This window comes from Mustela nivalis (assembly GCF_964662115.1).
Source record: "Mustela nivalis genome assembly, chromosome: 1".
NCBI classification, from domain to species: domain Eukaryota; kingdom Metazoa; phylum Chordata; class Mammalia; order Carnivora; family Mustelidae; genus Mustela; species Mustela nivalis.
Window position 1 is genome coordinate 101,233,124 of NC_139020.1, and position 14,875 is coordinate 101,247,998.

Here is a 14,875-nt window from a genome sequence, read left to right on the forward strand (position 1 = left end):
AAACTATGGGTAATAGCGGTAGAAAAGTCACTCACTCATCTTTGTACAAGAAACTCTTCTTAAAAGAGTCCCTGGTTCTTTCTGTGTATTAATAGTTCCTGTATCATTCCTACATAGACCTACATAGATAGTGGTTTTTGTAAAGAGTGAACAGTATCTCAACATGGTCTTTGACCTTTAGGAATTGCTAGTACATCTTCAGTATTTTATGTACACATTTACTAAAATCTCTGAGCATCACTATCAATCAGCACTATAATTTTCTAAGGTGTCTTTGTGACTTAATGTTAACATTCATATACCAGACAACTAGGATAGTACCTAATACAAGCCTGCCTGAACTTAGGAATTCCATCTTCCCCAGAGTTTCTTTCCTAGAACATAACTAAACTTCAGAGTATACAAGCCAGTTTCTAAGGATGTGTTCAGGAAACCCACCACAGCAAAAGAATATGGAGGACTGACTTACCAAGAATTGTTAGTAATTATCTTTAGCAGTTTCTTTCCTTATCATTATGTCTATAGTTTGTACACACCCAGACTGTGTCTGGACTCCCACAAATAATTTTCTAACATAATAGGTAGATGTTAAGATAACTCCACATTTGGAGATAATGGGTTTGATCCCTGTGTCACCAAATTTAGCATTATTACACATACAAGGTTGGAACTGTTTGTTTAAGAGAGTTAAATAGACTTGTATGCTGGCCCAGAACGAAAAGAACCATTTCACAAATACTGTGCTAGCCTTTGGGTGGTAACTCAGTAATAGAAGTTACTGTGCAGTTCTTATGCCAGGACCTGTACATTTTGTATGTATTTGATCATTTCAGTAAACTTGTGTAGGTAATTCTTACTGTCTCAGTATGACAAGGAAGAAAGCATAGAGAAGCAACTTTGCCAAGGTCATAGAGCTAGTAAGACAATCCCTGCCTCGGTAAAACAGTGCTTAATATTGAATTGCAAGTTCCAAGTAATTTCCAAAGTAATACAGGGCAAAGAGAATAATAACTTAAGCAAACACACAAAATGACCATAAAATTAATCAGTTTTTCAAACTTATAAATCTTACGCATTCAGAACCATATTTTACAAAAATATTTTACTCATTGGATTTGGTTATAGCATTCGCTGGCTATTTCTAAAAACAATAAGATACTTAAATAACAATCAGCACAAACAGGTTTACTGCAACTTCTGCCTTTCAGAAGGAACTGTAAATGACACTTCTAAATAATTAACAACAGTTGTGACAAATTCTTTTGAGGGTTGAAGGAGAAATAGTTAAGTATATAGTTTCTAAGTATATATAGCTAAGGATTTACTTAAAAGCCAGTTTTATAATCCTACCCCACACTCTCCAAGAGTTGAAAATATTGGGCTCGTGTTTTATAGTATATTAAATGGAGTAACATTCTAAATCTGGTGGTCTACCTCCACTGTAAATTTATGGGATTCCTGTTGCAAATTAAATCACACCTAGTTCTTTGTCTACTAGAAGAATGTCCTGGGGAAGAAAGGTTGAAAGTACATTCTTAACTCTTTATGCTTGGCTGTATCTTAACAAAATAATGTGTTTGACTTCTTTCAAGATCAGAATTAAGTAATTCCTAGAAATTTAAGCTGCATTTTTATTAATGTGCAGTGCTCTTTCCTATTGTTTTTTTGGGGGGAGGAAATAAATGCTATTTGGGGGTTAAAATCTTTAGAATCCTACCGAAAGAAGAAACAAAAAGACTTCTCCCCCCAAAGCCCAAAAACATGTTTCTCTGACTAAAGCAAACCTAATTTTAGGATTTTCTAGGGTAAATGAGAATTTTAGTATTTATAAACTATCACAGGACAGCAAATCTTCACAAATTTCCAGAAACACTATGTCACATTAGAACTGAAGTTGTTTCATGGCTAGCATGAAATAACTGAAGCAAAGTGTTTTCTAATCTAACAAACATCAAAATAACAGTGAAAAACATCATTTTCTCTGCTTATAAAACATGTAGCCTTGTTAAAGAATCTGCTGTTCCTGCTTTCCTTTTCTGTGAAGAAAATAGTATGGCAAAGGCTAAGGAAATTAAGCATTTCTTTGTCATATGTGAAACCTAAATTGCTTGACTTTTTTAACTGTTTCACATTTTCCACTAAGTAAACTTTCATCTAGTTATTGCATATTTCTAACACGATCTCAGTGGGCCTCTCATCACTCCACAGCACCCAAAAGCATAGGGTGGAATTCACTATCTTAAAAGTAAGATTTTTGCTTTTGTGTTTACAACTTATACAAAGAGGTTGAAATGTTTATTTGCTGTCCTTTTTGTTTTTATCATTATTGGAGCTACTGGTTGCACTTGGCGGCCTAGAAATGTCAGTCACTGAAGAGGAGGCAGGGAAGTTCAGCTCTAATACTTTAATTGAAGTCTGAGAGGCAGTACTTGTGGTACTTCTCGATGACCTACAGGAAAAGAAAAACAGCACTATTTTAAATTTAATTCAAAATCTGTATTACTGAAGACCCCCTCATTAATGGCATTAGATACCATAACCCCATAAGGAATTAGATAAAAAAATATATACTAGTAATACTACTAAATTTTGGAAGCATAACCATTAATGTCAAAAAATTAGTTCAAAAGAAAAAGTAATGAACATAGAGTTTCAAACTAGTTCAACAAATATTTATGAAAAAAATATTTTCAGCTATAATCAATTTAGAGGTGGAATCATTAAACATTAAAAAGGTTTTGTAAAAATCATTAAGCATAAAAAGGCCATGGGAATTTGGGTGCTGGCAAGAGTGACTATAATAATAGGTTATGTAATCTAAGCTAAAGATAAGAAAATGAGACCTATTGACAGGATAAAGTGGTGGGGTCATTTGAAAAACATAACTAGCTATACAATGCTGAAATGCTGAGATTTAAAAATACGGAAATACAGTGATGATCAGGTGATTGCTTACCATGTTTATATAGAGAGAGTTTTGTTCTATTTTAATACTATCTTTTAGGGATACCCCTTTTATATTCTGAAAGTTCTCTGTGGACAAGTGAAAAGTAAATGGCTACTAAACATAGGAGGTTGGGAATTTTAAAATTAGCATCATCATTAATAATTTTTATTTTGTCACCAAATCACAAGAGTTGATTAAATATCAATCTACCTGATAGAATTCTGGGTAAATATAAACTGTAGAAGTAAAGAATAATTTCCTTTCTAGCAAAGCAGCAAAAATGAAATAAAATTCTGACTACTTAAAAACTTCATAATGTGGTTTTAATCATAAAAATCATACTCCATATGTCTGTACATCTAAGTTGCCTTTTTATAGTTTAAAAAATTTACTCCAGAGGTGCCTGGGTGGCTCGGTCAGTTAAGCAGCTGCCTTCAGCTCAGGTCATGATCCTGGAGTCCCTAGATTGAGCCCCACATCCCACATAGTGCTCCCCACTCAGCAGGGAGTCTGCTTGTCCCTCTCTCTCTGCCCCTCACCCTGCTCATGCTCCCCCCCCTTTCAAATAAATAAATAAAATCTTAAAAAAAAAAAAAAATTCTCCCCATACTCAGGGTTAACCATGCAAGATGTAACCTCCAAAATTTTACCCTGCTGTATCCTACTGAAATAGCTAAAAGTCACAAAACACTCCATGTTCTCATAGAAACTGTGACTTCAGACAGAAACCAGAAGGAAAGAGTCTTGCTCTGCTGGCTGTTATCTGCATACATGATACTAACAGAAAGGTGGGTAAGGGTAAGAAGAGCACTGGTAGATATGGTGGCTGTGGTGGTATTTGCATAGGATAGAGTTAACGAGATGATTTTTAAACTTAGACTTACCTTGTTGATAACAGTGAAGTCTGTGAAGGAGATCTAGAACTCTGGCGACTGCCTTTTGGACCAGCTGTAGGTAGTTCTAAACCATTCTGGAGGAATATTCAATAGCGATCACTATTAGTACCACTCCATTTTCAAAAGAATATTTTTAATTAGACTTCACTTTATGATAAGTGCCATATTTATTTCATTAAATGTTTAGAAAATATTTTAGCTAGAAGGTACTATTGTTACCTGTTGAAAGTATGTTTGAAGGATAATACGGATCTCAGCATTTTCTTCCATGACATCAACTAGCATTTCATCAATGATCTTGTGGAAATGTTTTACTTCACGAAGTCTGATGTCTTGTTCTTCTAGTGTTTCATCTTTTGTGTCTTTCAGAAGTCGGATTTCCTTGATGAGTTTTGCACACTGTTGTTAGTCAATAGTAGTCAATTATTATTTAAAACTATTTCCCAGAACTTAATATTTTTTAATGGATGAAGGAGGATTTGGAACTCCAAAATAGATAAATATGACAGGTTTTTAAAAAGACAGCAATACCTGTTTAGTTACTCTCTCTAATTTTGGCTTCTGCTCCTCAGTTTCTCTATTTAGTTGAGATGAATAAGCCTGCTTCTCTGATAATTTTTCTTTGACACTATTTGTTAAATGTTCTATAACTTCTAAAGTATTTTCCATGCTCTGGAGAAAATAAAGTGTTAACATACTTATTGGTTAGAATCAATAACATAAAACTTTCCATTTTTCAAGTATTCATTTAATTTTAATTCATTTCTTTTTTTATATAAATACATTATATTGGTAGTTAATAAGTATAATGGTCTTTGGATTAAGTTTTATATAGAATCCCACTAGAAAGTACTTTTTTGGTACTTGGAGGAAAATAAGTCAAACAGTGGCTATTAAAAGTATGCAATTTTCAAAGATTCAAAATTCATACCATTGGTTCCTTCAAATATTAGGAAAAACATTTTTAATTTTTATATAGAGTTTGCCAAGCACATTGTTTTCTCTTTCAGTGATGTAGCTTAGTAACTACTTTCTACTAGACTATTTTTATCTTTCAAATTTTATTTAAGGGGGAATCTTTAAGTTAATCTTTAAGGAATTAAATGAAATAAAAGTTCATTAAATAAGTTAGTAGATATATCATTATTAGCTGGCTATGATTCAGCATCTAATTAACCAATCATTATCTGCTGTCCATCCTATGCTTAGTACTGTGATTTTAACTAATTTATTTAATACTTTGGCCACTTTTTTTTTTCTCACTTTAATTAAAATGAAACTTTTACTACCTACTTTTAAAAATTATCTTCTTTGTACATGATAACAAGATAGTAGACATAATGATAGTTAACTTTCACTAAGGGCTTATTTCTAAAGCCCGTAGAATTTACCTGGATATCTTCCTGCAGTTCCCTGATTTGTCTTTGTTTGTATCTGTATTTTTCATCAATAGCTCTTTTTTGTTCTTCTAGTTGGATTTTTTGTTCATACTCATCACCTAAAATTAGAGAATTCTTTAAATTTTTAACATGTTATGTAGAAAGCAAACTTCAAGTCTTACATATGTTAAACTTACAACATCTTTGTATAGGTTAAAATCCTTATATCTCCTTGTTGAAAAACAGTATGAGCATGTAATGTAATAGCCATTCTTTTGTCAACACACAGCAGCCAATAGGCCGCCATTTTCTTCACATTTGAAATTAATTCGCAGAGAAGGGATATGCAATACTGCTAAACTAATAATGGAAATAACAACTTAGCCCTTAAAGGGAGGGGGGAGGTGATTTTCTGACTCAATTAAACATGGTATATTTTTGTTTTCCATGTCTCACAATGTTCCTCTTTAAAAATAATTACCCTTTAATTGCCACATTCATAAAAAAATTTTAAAAACTACATACTGGATGGAGTGACTTTTTTAAAAGATTGTTTGTAATTGTTGTTGCAATTTCTCAGCACTTGTAAGGTGTTTTCTAAAGCATAGATTTCTTTTTCAGCTTTGTTGATCTTAGCATCCAAACTGTCACCTTCCCTTTGAAGTTCTTCTTTTTCTTGAGCGGCCTGTGAAATACGGAATAGAAGTGACTGCACAAAAGTATTGTGGGAGAGAATGTCTGCTTCCAGGGCAGGAAATAGTTTACTCCCAACAATACCAATTTACCTTGGGGCCTACATGCAGCATTAAGCATTCATTCTTGCACTTGATTTAGAGTAGAAGACTAAATCCCCAAGGTCTTCAAAACAGAGTACACAGGATATAAACTGATAGAAGTGTAACAGGTAACCAAAGCTTACATTGAAACTTTCCAACAAAAATTACCAGAAAGCTAAGCAGAAACAAAATTTACTGGAAAGAGATAGGGTTAACTGGGACGTGGCTTCAAACTAGATCTATTTAATAAGGAGAATGCATGTTTCTGGCCTGAAAGAGGCTTAGAACACTTTCTCATTTGAAGTCTTAGGAATATAAGAAGTGAGTAAGGTACATGTAGAAAAGTAAATTCATATTATTTCCAACACAGTTATATTGTTATTAGAACTAGGATCTCAACATTTTTGAACAGTTAAATAATATTAAAATTGGAGTACTCACTTCAGTTGCACATACTAAAATTGGAAAAAATAAAATTAGTGTGACACCTGCACAATAATAACATTCAAATTTATGAAGAACTCTATATTTTCAAAGGAGAACACTGCATGATTCCACTCACATGAAGTGCCTATAAGTCAAATTCACAGAGAGAAAGTAGCATGATTGTTGCCTGGGTTTGAGGAGAGGGAAAAATGGGGTCTCTGTTTAATGGGTAGAGTGTTTCAGTTTTGGAAGATGAAAAAGTTCTGGAGATGGAGGTTGGTATTAGTTGCACAACAGTGGGGATGTACTTCATACCACAGAACTGTACACCTAACAATTGATAAATGGCCAATTTTATGTGTATTTTGCCACATTTAAAAAATGTTTAAAAATTAGAGAAAAATAATTGATAAATATGGCTGGGAAAAAATGCAGTCTATAAATTGTTGAAAACCAAAAATTCTCAGTAGTGGGCATACTCAGTGACTTTTTTCAGCTTAAATGTTACTGGGCTAAACTCTCTAGAGTTGTATCAAAAAAGTTCCAAAGGACTTCCGCAATTAAATGTTGGCAGGGATAACATGAATAGATATTTAAAAGTGCCAAAACCCATTTTTAATCAAAATTAAATAATTTCATTTGTTAATTTATCCAGTCCCAAGAATGTGTATTTAATACACATCAGAATGTGGCCATCTGGACAGTGTTTTGGTAATTCTTTATCTCTTAACATTTTCACAGATATTTATTATACTTCAAAATATATTAACACATTTTTACAGTAAATAATACATAATAAAAAAAGAGTTAATAAAATTTCTTAGATAAATTATAATCTATAGTCTAAAATTGGCAACCTTTTCATTTAAAAACATACTGTAGTGGAAGAGACCTAGTATGAATCAAAACAGCTAGATTTTAGTTGTGGATTTCTTATGAACGAGATGAGTAACATTAAATTAATACATCCTCCTTCTCCAAGTTCAGTTTCTTTATTTGCCAAACAAAGGGGCTGACGCTGTACATTTATATATATTTCTTGATCTAATTCCATATATACCTTAAACTTCTAAAAACTCTTATGATTCTATCTGCTTCTAAATCAGATTATAAAATATATACCTTTTATCCTAGATTTGAAAGCTTATATTAGAAACAAATTTTTATACCTTTCTGTCAGCATTTTAAAACATTTTCTAGTAATTTCATTTTCTAATAGTTTCACTAAATTGTGGTCAGAATTGGACTCTATCCTTATGAAGACCACATAAGACACACTAAGTCTAGCTACAAATAAAGTTTCATTTTCACAAATCTGGCACATGTGAAGTATTAAGAGTAAAACATTTAAATATGCTATGTATTGGGGCACCTAAGTGGTTCAGTTGTTGGGTGTCTGCCATTGGCTCAGGTCATGATCCCAGAGTCCTGGGATGGAGCACCGCATCAGGCTCTCTGCTCAACAGGGAGTCTGCTTTTCCCTCTCCCATTCCCCGCTTGTGTTCCCTCTCTCACTGTGTCTCTGTCAGATAAATAAAATCTTAATAAATAAATAAATATATAAAGCTGTATAAAAATAAATTAACAAATAAATATGCTGTATAATGTGAAATGGAATAATGTGGCAAGCTGCAGACCCTAGAAAGGATGAAAAGTGAAGAGTGGCATTAGGAAATTGGGAAGGTAACTGATTGGCTTGATTCATCTTACATATGCCTTATGCTGATATTTATCCAGCAACTTTGCTGTGAACAGAAGAAACACACACTTCGTCATAAAATCTGCCTGTTTTCCTGAGAAGTGGATGCATCAACATCAATCATCATCATCACAGCAATAACAATAATGACAGCTAACATTTACTGAGGGCTCATATTATTCCAGACACTGCTTAAGGGTTTATGTGTATTTCTTCACATATTTACTTCTCACAACAAAAGTAATAATATCCTCATTTTGCAAGTACAGGAACTAAGCCCACAAAATGATTAAATAACTTAATCAAAGTCACCTACTTTGTCAGTGATAGAACCAAGATATGGACAAATGCACTCTAACACCAGAGCTTTTAGGTAACATCACAGAACTTGTTGAAAGAGAAACTTAAGTGGAATTGTAATATATATATATTCTTCCCAACACTGAACAACCTAGAACCCACCCTTCACCCCTCAACCTTTAAAATCTGAGAGGAGGAAAGTCTTGTTAGTATCAGATCGAAGCCTGAGGTACTACAGACTGATGAGTTACTAGAACGGTTTGAGAACTGGGATTCATTTCTCATGTAAGTTAGGTGGAATTTCCTGAGGCAAAGTGGCAGGCATATCACACTCAGTGTGTGTGTTGGGGCACACTCAAAGAAGGGCTAAGAAGGAAAGTGGAAGATTCAGTACAAGTCAAAGGAAAGGGAACATCTGTCTAAAAGGGCCATCCCCTAAGGGTGTGAATTGGGAGATCTTTCTACTCCCATCGGTGTATGATAGAGGAAAAATGAATTAACATTAAAATTTCCATTCCTTTCTGGTGTTTTAAGTTCCCAGAACTCTGTGTAAAGGAAATTACACCTGTTCAGTTTCTACATGGGAAAAAGGAGTATGGCAGTACTCAGGAAGGGAAATGCATCCAATTCTTGATCACTTCTCTATTTTCCCTCATGGGCTACTAGGTAAAGATAACCATGAAATGGCAGACAAAGCTCAAACACCAGAAGACAGCACATTCACCACCTGACCTTTCTCTCTCCCATCTATCACGAAGACAAAAAACAGGTCTCTTCCTTTCTGGACATTTGCCATACCAGAGCTGCACTGGTACATTAGAGAATAAGATTTCAAAGGTGGTACAGCTCCAGGTGATGATATAGTCTAGGATGTAGCCATATGAATGGACGGCTATAGTGACATAAGCCCATGAGCCTGAGGTGTTAAACAAGTTAACACATGAATAAACACATGAATAGTAAAGATAAGAAAGTGACAGCAGGTTGCAAGGCAAAACAGATTATGAATCTTGAATAAATGGGGGGAAATGACATGACACAAATGATAGCCCTCCCTCCAAAAAAAGATCAAAGAGCAGTCAAGTCCAGACCTCTTTTTGACCTCATGGACTTGAGGTATATAAAAATAATAACTTCAAGGTGCCTGGGTGGCACAGGCAGTAAAGCATCCAACTCTTGGTTTTGGCTCAGTTCATGATCTCAGGGTTATGAGATTGAGCCCCATGTCAGGCTCTGCACCAAGCATGGAGTCTGCTTGAGATTCTCTATCCCTCCCCCTCTGCCCACCCCTCTAAAGCAAATAAATAAATCATATATTTATATTTATATATTTATAAATTTATACTTATTTATATTTATATATTATATATATAATATATATATGGCTTCAGGGGGCGCCTGAGTGGTTCAGTCAGATAAGCCTCTGACTCTTGGTTTTGGGTCAGGTCATGACCTCAAGGCTGTGAGATCAAGCCAGTGTCAGCTCTGCACTCAGTAGAGTCTGCCTGAGATTCTCTCCCTCTCCCTCTGCCCCTCTCCCTACTCATGCACTATTGAGCACACCTGCACTCTCATTTAAATAAATAAATCTTTAAAAAATTATAGCTTCAGTACCTCCATTTAACAACTAATGTTTTATGGCCCTAATTAAGGGCAATAGCTACAAAACTGCTATGAAATTTAAAGTTGCAAGGCAAAAAAAAAAAAAAAAAAAAAAAAAACCAGCAAGCCATTTGGTTTACAGACTACAGACAAAGATACTTCACAACTATGAAATCAATTAAGATTACCTTTATCACATAATAGGCCTGTGTTTTCTCCTCTTCTCCTTCAGGAGGCAGCATAACAACAGTAAGAATTTCATATCTGTTCTTCAGCTTATCAATTTTACTTAGCCTCTCATGAAACTCAGCACTAACATGGAAAGAAAAAGAAAAACACTGAAAAACAAATAACATACTCTCTTTTAAAGGGCTGTTTTCTTATATAAGATATTTTCATTAATACTGAAGTTAGACGCGCCTGGGTGACTCAGTGGGTTAAAGCCTCTGACTTTGGCTCAGGTCACGATCCCAGAATCCTGGGATCAAGCCCTGTATCGAGCCCTGCATCGGGCTCTCTGCTGGGCTGGGAGCCTGCTTCCCTTCCTCTCTCTCCGCCTGTCTCTCTGCCTACTTGTGATCTCTGTCAAATAAATAAATAAAATCTCTAAAATAAATTAACAAAGTCAAACAGGTTAAATATGTTCTCACTTTTCAATTTTCTAATTAGTGGGAAGCATCTCGGGTTTCAACCTATTTGAAAGCTAAGAAGTTAGGCTGTCATAGTTTCATGGATGTTGGCAGAAGACACAAGATTCCTAGGTCAGAGAAAAAGGACTTTGCCATTCATGGTACACCAAGTAGCATGCGCCTCCTGCTTGCAGAGTTCCAAAGTCCCATGCAAGTGAGGAGGAGCTCAAGTGGATGTTATATACACTGAAGGTTTATACCACAGCTGAGGAACCTCAAGCTTACATAGTCCAAATACCTTATAATAGGAACTAAGCAAATACATCCAATCTTTACTCCAGCAAGAGGATACCACCTCTAACTTCTGAGGCTATTTACTATCTAAACATCTTTTAAAAGATAGTTTAATGCAAATTAAAACCACAATACGTTATTACCTCACAGTCTTTGGGTAGCTAAGGAAATAAAAAAGAAAACAGAAGAGAAAAAAAGGAAAGTATTGCAGGGTGCCTCGGTGGCTCAGTTGGTTAAGCTGGCCATTCTTGATTTCAAGTCAGGTCATGATCTCAGATTCCTGGGGGCTCTCAATGGGGAGTCTGCTTGAGATTCTCTCCCTTCTCCTCCCCCCCTCCCACTACTAGTGTACTCTCTTGATCTCTAAAATAAAAATATAAGTAAATCTTAAAAAGAAAAGTACTGACAATAATGTGGAGAAATTGGAGCCCTTATGCACTACTGGTGGAACTATAAAATGATGCAACCACTACGGAAAACAGTATTGCAGTTCCTCAAAAAATTCCAAATAAAACTATCATATGAGGGGTGCCTTGGTGGCTCAGTGGGTTAAAGCCTCTGCCTTCGGCTCAGGTCATGGTCCCAGGGTCCTGGGATCGAGCCCTGCATCGGGCTCTCTGCTCGGCAGGGAGCCTGCTTCCTCCTCTCTCTCTGCCTGCCTCTCTGCCTACTTGTGATCTCTGTCAAATAAATAAATAAAATCTTAAAAAAAAAAAAAACTACCATATGATACAGTAATCACACTTCCAGTTACAAAGCCAAAAAAATCAGAAGTAGGTACTTGAAGAAATCTCTGCACCACAGTGTTCATAGCAGCATTATTTATAATAGCCAAGAGGTGAAGCAACCCAAATATTCATGGACAGATGAATGATACATTAAATGTGGTATATACATGCAATGAAATACTATTCAGCCTTAAAAGGAAATTGTAACACCTGCTACATGGACGAACCTGAGGACATTATGCTAAGTGGAATAAATCAGTCACAAAAGACAAATACTGCATGATTCCATTTACATGAAGTATCTAAAGCAGTCAAATTCATACAGACAGAAAAAAAAATGGTAGTAACCAAGGGTTAGGGGAAGGAGGAAATGATTAATGTTTAGAAGGTATGGAGTTTCAGTTTCAGAAAATGAAAGAGTTCTGGAGATCTATTGCACTACAATGTGAATATACTTAATAACATCACTGAACTGTACACTTAATAATGTTTATAATGGTATATTTTATGTTTTCTGTTTTTTTACAAAAATTTTTAACAAGATAGTCCAGAACAGGAATGTTAGTACATTTCCTTGCAAGACACAGAAATATGAGAAACTAGAAAGAAGTGCCTCCCAAGATTTAGACTTTTTTTAATTTGCTGATTATTTTTTCCTTTTATTCTGGCAGATTCATATTTTATGAACTTTTAAAAAACTTATTTGCCTACTACAACCTTATGAAAGTGTACTACCCAAGTATGGTGAGAAGAAATCTTCAACCTACCAGTTTTCCTACTCCTAAAGAAAATTTGGTGGTAAAATACATTAAGAAACAGAAGTTATGGCTTTGCTTATTTTTAAGTATTACTGTTGTATCATCACAAAATATTTAGTAAACTTTTATATGATTGTAAAAGACAAGACCTGTTGGTTTCTAGCCTAAGATGGTGAACTGAGCACTAGTACATCTCTTCTCCTTCCAAAAATGGAAAAGAATAAAAGGAGGGAAAAAACCTGCCACAGTTCTGGGAAAGAGAAAGACACAATTTTGTCATGAATTCATGAAAAAAATGGGAAACAAATGGGATTTGATTGATGGAGGGAGAGGGAGGATAGAGATAAAAACCGAAAATTATTAATGCAGAAATAAGAGGCACATTTCATCAAAGAAGTCTGGAGAAAATTCAAATCCAAAAATAAAAAATAAAAAGACGAAGAGTGATCTCTTAGGCTAATATTAAGGTAAGTAATGAAAGGATTGTCTAAAGAACATCTGGGCCACTCTCCTCAACCCCTCAAAGTTTATAGAAATGTTGGCAGGAATTATTTATGCTCCAATGATAAACCCCCAAATTAGCAGAGTTCCTAGCATTGTAGATAAAAGTAAAAAAGAGCATGATATAATTCCAGGTCCCCACAACAGTGGAGATTAATAAAAACCAAAGTTTCACCCATGAAGTAAATAGTTTTTATCATCTAAAATAAACTCCTTAAGGGACAAACTACTATGGTCATTAAGGGGCAAATTAGCCCAGTGCCCATAAACAGCCCTCCCATTTAGAGAAGAAACCAACTGGAGAAAAAGATCTATCTAATTGCAGAAGAAACCCATACCAGCTGCTATATCAATCACCATGATTATTAATTAAACATTTGTTATTAAATGTAACAGAAAGGCAAGGACTATCAGACATTTTGGAAAGATAACAGCATGAATGAAAAGAACAAAATCAGCAAACACAGGACATACCCTAAGAGAAACAAAAATAATGCATGAGATAGAATAGAACTTCCAAAGTATCCCAATATCTCTAAAAGATGAGAGGATATTGATTCAAAACTATCCATTAATAAGAATGGACTGCTTTAAAAAGAAATGACCAGTGAAGGAACAAGAATCCTTGCAAATAGTTTCCCCGTCTCAACTTAACAGTAGTAAGTAATAAAGATTAATCAATGATCTAGAGAAAGGGGGACGAAGAATGGAGAGTAGGCCAAAAGAAAAAGACTAGGGAGGGAAAAATAAGAATATCTTAAAAAGGGGAATAAAAAGAACAGAAATTTTAAAATGAGAGTAAAGTTAAGAAATCCAGAAAACAGACCAATAACCAGTAAAAATAAGCAACAAATGCAGAACACAGAGAGTGGTGTAAGGAAAAAAAATTAAAGAACTAATAGAAAAATATTTCCCTGATCTAAAGAAAAACTTGATGAAATAATTGAGAGCTCACCAAGGTTCAAACAATAAAAATGAAAGCCAAAAACAAAACGCCAAAACAAACAAACAAACAAAAAACCAAACAAACAAAAAAAACACGCACCCAGACATATAGAGAAATTCTGAAACCCGAAGGATAAAAAAAGTGTTCCAAAGCTTTTCAGACAGAAAAAAAAAAACCACCAAGTTCCTTACAAGACAAAATGAATTAGTCTGAGTCAGACCTCTCATAAAAACACTGTCATCTAAAAGAATATGAAACAATGCTTTCAAAGTCCAACTGTAATTCAAATATGAACAGAATAAGTATGCTTTAAACATGCAAGAACTCAAAAATTTCAGAAACCATCAATTCTGGAAAAAAAAAATTCAAAACATACTCCAGAGAAATGAAATGGGAATCCAAGAAAATAAGATGACAAAGGATACACAAAACAGTATTAAACCAAAAACAAGTAAAACATATAGGTAGGTGGAATTATTGCTGGCAATTGACTGTATAGTTTATGCAAGTTACAAGAAAGGAGTTCTTTAAAAATAGAAACATAAATTTAAAAACAATAAATAACAACCTGAAACTATAATTGGTGGTTTCAACAACACAGGTAAGAAGGAGAGAGGAAATGCAGCAGTAAGATGCTAGAAGTCTTATCTCTTTTATGAAGGAAAAAAATTGTAAGCTAATTAATCCTCAGTTTTCACAGAGAAATAGGAAGGTTGAAGTTTCTCTTGAATTTAAGAATAACCAACAAGGGGTGCCTGGGTGGCTCAGTGGGTTAAGCCGCTGCCTTCGGCTCAGGTCATGATCTCAGGGTCCTGGGATTGAGTCCCACATCTGGCTCTCTGCTCAGCAGGGAGCCTGCTTCCCCCTCTCTCTTTGCCTACCTCTCTGCCTACTTGTGATATCTATCAAATAAATAAAATCTTTAAAAAAAAAAAAAAAGAATAACCAACAAAATAATAAAAATTAGAATGCAATTTTTAACAATAAAACAATA

At 34.6% G+C, this 14,875-nt stretch overlaps 1 protein-coding gene across 1 annotated transcript in view; it reads right to left on the reverse strand.

Annotated features, from left to right (window-relative positions):
• Positions 1-930: 930 nt before the first annotated feature.
• Positions 931-14,875, reverse strand: part of CCDC39 (coiled-coil domain 39 molecular ruler complex subunit) — a 51,852-nt gene continuing 37,907 nt past the window's right edge. The window contains exons 14-20 of the mRNA XM_082744667.1: positions 10,214-10,337; positions 5,748-5,907; positions 5,235-5,341; positions 4,375-4,515; positions 4,063-4,242; positions 3,832-3,917; positions 931-2,449 (exon numbers count right to left, since the gene is read on the reverse strand). Of these exons, the coding sequence (XP_082600793.1) occupies positions 2,296-2,449; positions 3,832-3,917; positions 4,063-4,242; positions 4,375-4,515; positions 5,235-5,341; positions 5,748-5,907; positions 10,214-10,337 (952 nt within the window). The 3' untranslated portion in view covers positions 931-2,295. The remainder of the gene's footprint in view (positions 2,450-3,831; positions 3,918-4,062; positions 4,243-4,374; positions 4,516-5,234; positions 5,342-5,747; positions 5,908-10,213; positions 10,338-14,875) is intronic.